A 7,064-nucleotide genomic window follows, 5' to 3' on the forward strand; every position below is an offset into this window, starting at 1 on the left:
AAATCAAAATATGAGATACCACTTCACACCCATTAGTATGGATATAAAAAAAAAGATGGACAATAACAAATTTGGTGAAGATGTGGAGAAATTGGAAGCTTCATGTACTGCTGGTTGAAATGTAAAATGATGCAGCTGTGTTGGAAAAGTCAGGCAGTTTCTCAAAAGGGAAAAACATAGTTATCTGATGACCTAGCAACTCCATTCCTAAGTATATACCCAAGAGAAATTAAAAGGTATTTTCACATAGAAGTTTGTACAATGTTTGTTGCAGCACTATTCCTTAGTGAAAAAATGGAAGCCCAGATGCCCATCAACTGATGAATGGATAAACAAAATGTGGTATATCTACACAATATTCAGCCATAAAAAGGAACGAAGTACTAATTTATGCTACAACATGGATGAATCTTGAGAACATTATGCTAAGTGAAAGCTAGACACAAAAGGCTGTATACTGTATGACTCCATTTATATGAAATACCCAGAATAAGCAAATCCAGAGACAAAAATAAATTAGTGGTTGCTAGGGGTTGGGGCGGGGAGTGGAATTGGAGTGCTTACTAATGGGTATAAGGTTTCTTTTTGGGGTGATAAAAATGTTCTAAAATTAGGTAATGGTGATGGTTACTATACACATACACACAAAATACCAGTGAATGGTACTTAAAAGGTAGATTTTATGGTATGTGAATTATATCTCAACAGAAAAAATTCCATAGAGCTTTTCTGGTGAGAAGTCAGAGGTATGGCAAATTGACACTCTTGTCAGCAAATAAAATTTCCTTACTAAGTTAATGTCTTTTTCTGTAATAAATTCTAGCTCCTAAAACAGTGCCCAGGGCATAAGTATGCAGTAAATGTTGTTTTTGTTTCCCCCAGTAAATCTTTGTTGAACAATTACCATAGGCACAAAAAGGGGGAAAAGAAGCATGAGAAATTAGCAGAGTTGAAAAACATTTTTAAATTAGGTCATGATTTGAAAAAGGCTCTTCATTTAAGCCATATATAAAAGCAAGGAAAGCCATACTATTGAAAAAACCCCAGCAACTGCTTTTCTCTATTGCTGATGTTAGGCAAACCCAGCCTGAAAAAGCACTGGAATTCATTCATTTTGTTATCATCTTGAGACCTCAATCCAGAGAAATCTTGTAGACAGGATCCCTAAATCTCTCTTCCTTGGACACTTTACACCTACAGAATCCCAATGACACTGGACTCATTCCTATCCCTGTGGATAAGACGGAGCTTAGTTTATCAGGAGTGATTGACTGAAAACCAACCAATCTTTCCCAAGGAAAGCCACTCTTTCCCTGCCAATTCCTCTAAAATAAGAGAAAAAAGACACCAGATAAGTAGGAAATCTGATTATTAGATACTAGGTTTTGGATAAAGGGCCCTCTCACCCACATATTAACATCGAAGCACCTATGAAGTGGCAGGTATTGTGTTCAAACAAAGACACAATCCATGCCCTCAAGGAGCTTGCAGTCTAGTGGGGAAACAGGAATGTTAATAATCATAAAACCATTGAGTTCTAGAGATAGGAGCAACTTGCCTTAAGTGCAGAAGTGATTCTGACTAGGAAATCAAGAAAGATTTCCTAACTATGGTACTTGGTTTGTTTATATCTTGATTCTAGCAGCAGATGGGTTGAGCATAGCAAGCTGGAGGGAACAGCATGGGCAACACATCAAAGTAAAACTCAACTGGAATGCACAGTGCGTCAGTTGTAGGGCAGGATGTGGCAGGGAAATTTAGTCAGGACCAAACTGGAAAAGGCCTTAGTTCCATACTTGAGTTTTTACTTACTGGTGGTAGCATCGAGGCTTTCTGGCAACATGAACAATTTGAAGCCAGAGCCATCTGCCACCAGCCCACTGCAATGGAGATGGGCTCAAGCAGTTCAAGTAGAATGGAGAGAATGTTGAGAATTGACTGAACATACAAAATTAAAAACAAAGGACCCAAAAATGGACATCCTTGAAAATCCAAGAATTTATAGGGATTTTTGATAGCCACTTAGCGCCCCCTGGTGGATAGAGACCTTCTCAGCATTGACAGAATTAAGCCACTTACAATGTTTCCCTTTATAGTAAAAATAGTTAATATTGAACTTTAGCCAGCCTCATGCTAATCAGCCCCTGCGTTTAAGTCTCCACACTCAGATTACCAGGTGTTATTTTAGTTGAATCTAGTTAGAGAAAAGACAGACCTCCCAAACATCTAACAAATCACATAACAGGAGCTAGTACACAATAAATGACCAAATGCTAAACTGGAGTGGTCAATACCGACCTGAGAATTCAGAACACAAAGTCTTTTAAGAAGTGAGTTAAGGCCTCATGTATAATACAATAGAAACATTTCTTTAACCTAACATTATTGAAGACAGCATCTAGGTCAGAGGCAATCATGAACATCCAGGGAAAGGGAGCGAATGGCACATAGAGGTTTAAAAATTGGAAACCCTGTTAAGTAATGGAGTGGGGGTAAAGACCAATCTGACATTAGAATATAAAATGGAGAAATTATTAACATGTCCAAGTAACTAAACTACTAAACTTAAGGATACTAAAATAATGAAAGCCAGTTTTGAAGTCCTTATTGATCACTCTAATCTGGCAATTCGTTTACTTTCCCAGGCTCATTTAATTTACCTCTCAAATGCCAATCAGGGCTCCACGCTATCCAGAAAATCCATCATCCTCAACTAAATACATAATGTTCCTGTTACTTCTAATTTTAACTTCTACTTCTTAATTCATAAGAGAGAACTTCCCTTCTACAACACCAGCACTTCCACAACGGACAATTAACAGCCATCTGGGATCTAAGAGAGAATAGGAAGATAGATAAATAATCTTTACACCCAAAAGGCCAAACAATTTTTATTTTCAAAAACAACTTTATTCATGACACATATTAAAAAAAACTCCCACCCCTGGAAATGAGCTAAAAAAATAAACAAAATCCACCTCCCACCTCCCTGTTCCCACTTCCTCCCATTCCCTCCAAATAAAAGGGAAAAAAAGGCAAAGGAAAAAAAACAAAACAAAAAAACTGAAAAACAAAAAACGCCCCAAAACCCCCCAAAACAAAGTAGTGCATTTCCCCAGGGGGGAGGGGAATTTACACTGGAGCCGCTGGGAGCGGAACGTAGATCTTCCGGCTACAGAAACCTGCAAAGAAAGACACTCAAAACAGAAAAAGAAACACAAAAGGAAACAAAACAGATCACCAGGCAATCTGCAGGGGCAGGGAGGTGGGAAAGAGGGGTGGGATGGGTGGTAGACCTGGCAAGACAGGAACAGGCAGGCAGGGACTGTGAAAGTTAGGGAGAAGATGGAGGGAAGGTAACAAGCAGAACAGTTTGGTGTCCTTCCAGAGCCCTGGGTAAAAAAAAACCCCTCCTACCACCCATATTCACCTACCCTTGAGCAGCCCCCAAGGGGGTGAAGTGGGGACAGGGAAACAAAGGGAGCAGCTTGCACAGTGGCAGTTGACACGTGTCCATGGAGAATCCCCAGAATGAATGAGCAGCCCACTGCCCCACTCCCTGGGCCTTCCCCTACTCCCCAAAGCAGGTCCCTCCTCAGCAGTTAGTTATGGGATTCTCCCCCCTTCCACAGTATATCTTTTTTTTTTTTTTAATTTTTTTTTTCCATCAAGGTCATCTTCTGTTTTTCTTTTTTTTTTTTTAATTCTTTTTTTTTTTTCCTTCTTTCCTCTTTTTTTCCTCTCTCTCCTCCTAATACACACTTTTTTTAGTAAGGGGAATACCATGAAGTCGCTCTAGCCCGGCCCCTGGAAGAAAGAAGGAGAGTTAGGTGTTAACGTCATCACTAGATAGTTCAGTAAAGCCCCTCCCCATGGGCCCTTGCCCCAGGTACCATGAAGGGGGGGATGGGGGGGGAGAAGTTTCCAAGTGTCCTAAAAATGACCCCACAATCCCAGAAATAGTGACACAGCTGGCAAATGGGAGGGGGGATTGACAGAATACTTCTCCAAACAGTGGTAACAGAGAAGTGCATCGGAGACATAGGGGCAAGAAAAAGGACTCATTGTGTATCCAGTTTTCAATTCTCTATGGCTCTGAAACCCTAGGTCTTCACCAACAAATCCTCTCTAACTCCTGGGAGCAGATAGGTAAGTATTATGAAAAGCCCAGGTCTATATGCCTAACTTATCTATTCAAATGAACAGAGACAGAAGTAAAGCAAAGTAACGTGGGCACCACACTGGGCCCAGTTAAGAAAATTAACCTTGGAAAAGACTGGCTCAGTTAAAGAGTCAATATCGCAATATCCTCCTACATAGCTATTGAGGAGGATCAACTAGCCTCTGGTATTCTGCCAAGAGACATTTAAAAACTTCAATACCTCCCCTAAATCTAGGAAAAGTAGCAAAAGTCCAAGCAGTGCTTTCCCTGCTCTGAGGCCCTGTTGTTCCCGGCCTTCTGTGTAAACACCTTCACTGCCACCAACTCTCAAGGAAAAAGGCTAGGGGAAAAAGCATCTCTCTGAACAGTGGAGAGATCCAGCCCTTATCACCAATTCCTGCTCCAGAAAAAGATGATGAGACTGGCCTCCTGGCCTGGCCTGCAACTACCTTCCTCACCCTGCACAGGCAGGAGACCAAGTCCCTGGAGGCCAAAGGGGAGGGTAAGGGAGGGAGGTTCCTCACATCAGGAAAGAAGGAAGCATACAGGGCTCATGGGAGGCGGGGGAGAGGAGCAGCCCATCTATCCTGACCTGTAGATGCGACCCCGGGGCCTGCTGTTGAAACCACTGTAGAATCGAGAGCGAGAACTGTTGTAGTTGGTGGTCCGGGCACGGTATCGGGCTCGTGGGAAACCCCTGTCTGTTGTGCTGATGCCTGGTCTGTTGGTTCGTTTTGGGATCACCTGAGAGTGAGGGATCACACAGAGCCTTAGAGACAATTTGGAGAGCTTACAACATAGAACCAGAACAGCAATGAGCATGGGGCTTACCTTGATTTGTCTTCCTCTAAATAGGGACTCATCTAAGGCCAGGGAAGTCCTCACTGACTCTTTGTCTGAGAACTCTATATATGCAAACCTGAAAAAAGTAATTGTCACTTTAGCTATCTGAGGTTGCAAATAGCAACTCATAGATCAAAACCAACTTGCAGGCATACTTTGTTTGGGTACAATGTATTCACGTTTTAATTACTGGTCAAAAAACTTTTAAATTGAAGATTTTAATAAAAATTTCCAGTTACTCTTGGAAAAATTTTAAAATAGGATACACAGGGCCTGATGTCCATATGACAGAACCAGCTGGGGCCAAACAGAGCTGCCCCATGCCTGGCTTTCATCTGTTTTCTGTCTGGCCTCTGAAGGCATTTATGTGCCACCCAAAATATACCAACACTAATGCCATATTTTAAAAGACAAAGACCACTTGTTTTAACAGCAAGTTAATTTAGTGCTCAATATAAAACATAATCTATTTTTAAACTGTGGTTAAGATGACCTCAACTTACTTCCATACTTACCCTTTGGGGTGGCCACTAAATTTGTCACAGAGTATAGTAACACGGTTCACTGAGCCACAGCCATGAAAGTGTGCTTCCAGCTCTTCTGCTGTTGCACCATAGTCCACCTGTGGGGTGGGGGTAGGTACATTTCACAGGTTCTGGACAAACTCCTGTCTCAAAAAGTACCTTGCTAGCCTTTGGGCTGGGCCACCCATACACACCAAGGCACATGAACTCTGTTTCTCTATGGAACTCTCTTTTCTTTCCATCCCCAGAGCCTCTGCTGATTGCCATTACCTTTTACCTCTTCCCAGCTCTCCCTCCACTCCCTAAATCCACCAACTGTCCTGGAAATGTTCCTTTCAAGTCTATTAAATAACTCCCCAAAATAAGAGTTTCCCCCGACCTCAACCAGGGCCCTAGTACATACATTGCCAACATAGATGGAACGGGCATCAGCCTCCATCTTCTCCTCAATAGACATAATCACTGGGCCAGCTTTGAAGAAAAACAAACAAAAAACACTTGTTTTCAGCTTGACAAATATATATATGCCGCCACCACCATCACCATCATCACTAGTGAACACAAAGATTTTTGTCTGCTCTTTGCTGTACCCATTACCTAGAATAGCGTCTAGCACACAGTAGGTGCTCACTAAATAGTTGACAAATTAAAAGATTAATACATTCTTAAAATCAAAGAAAACAGTATAGGAATCCTCTCTCACCCCCAAATTAAGTCCCTACTGAATAGCCTTGGTTGAAATGATTTGAAAAGAGAACAAAATTACATGGGACTTGACATTTCTAAATTAAAGGCGGAAGCCCCAGCAGCTGAGCAGTTTCTCTTAGGTCTCCAAACTAAAGTCTCTCCAACTTAAGAAAGAACTATTAGGCTTGAAGGTCAAATGCCAGCTGGCAACCTCCACAAAGGATAGAGGTAGACTAAGAACAAAGAGAAACACATTTGTAACAAGGACAAAGGGAGGCACAAGTCAATCATCACAAAAACACAGCGTCTGTCTCATAAAGGTCAGAAGAACACACAATGGACTATGACCGCGGCACCTGACCAGTAATTGCTCGGACAAGTAGCTCCAAGGTCCCCAGCATCTAATCCCACATAACCCGTGCTCGCACAACCCTTCCAATCCGAGGACCACGGCTCCGTGTGTAACCGCCAGTTACTCACCATTGCCTGGAGGTGGACTCATATTCATCTGCTTCTCTACCTCGTTTTGTAGCTCCTTCAGCTTCTCAGCTTCTTCCTCCATCTCTCTGACTCGCGCTTTAATCGCTTCCAGTTCCTACAATGAGTGGGGAAGGTATGGAGAAGAGCTTAAGAGGAACCAACGCAGGGGCTCTGCCCTGCTCTCGGTCTGCTGCCTCAGCCATGCTCGGCCATTTCCCTCGCCTCACGCGAGGGTCACGACAAGAAAAGCACGCTACCTTCTCTAGAACACTAGGTGCCCATGACGCCCGAATCAACCCAGTTGGGCCTCTTCTGGCGGTCGAGGATCCGTCTCCAGCCCGGCCCCAGCCACGTTATTCCCCGCCCAC

At 42.7% G+C, this 7,064-nt stretch overlaps 1 protein-coding gene across 1 annotated transcript in view; it reads right to left on the reverse strand.

Annotated features, from left to right (window-relative positions):
- Window positions 1-2,865: 2,865 nt before the first annotated feature.
- PABPN1 (poly(A) binding protein nuclear 1) overlaps window positions 2,866-7,064 on the reverse strand; it is a 5,623-nt gene continuing 1,424 nt past the window's right edge. Inside the window, exons 2-7 of the mRNA XM_019663065.1 lie at window positions 6,697-6,811; window positions 5,933-6,000; window positions 5,521-5,627; window positions 4,994-5,081; window positions 4,755-4,906; window positions 2,866-3,807 (exon numbers count right to left, since the gene is read on the reverse strand). Of these exons, the coding sequence (XP_019518610.1) occupies window positions 3,768-3,807; window positions 4,755-4,906; window positions 4,994-5,081; window positions 5,521-5,627; window positions 5,933-6,000; window positions 6,697-6,811 (570 nt within the window). The 3' untranslated portion in view covers window positions 2,866-3,767. The remainder of the gene's footprint in view (window positions 3,808-4,754; window positions 4,907-4,993; window positions 5,082-5,520; window positions 5,628-5,932; window positions 6,001-6,696; window positions 6,812-7,064) is intronic.

This window comes from Hipposideros armiger, unplaced genomic scaffold (genome assembly GCF_001890085.2).
Source record: "Hipposideros armiger isolate ML-2016 unplaced genomic scaffold, ASM189008v1 scaffold_385, whole genome shotgun sequence".
Taxonomy (NCBI): Eukaryota; Metazoa; Chordata; class Mammalia; order Chiroptera; family Hipposideridae; genus Hipposideros; species Hipposideros armiger.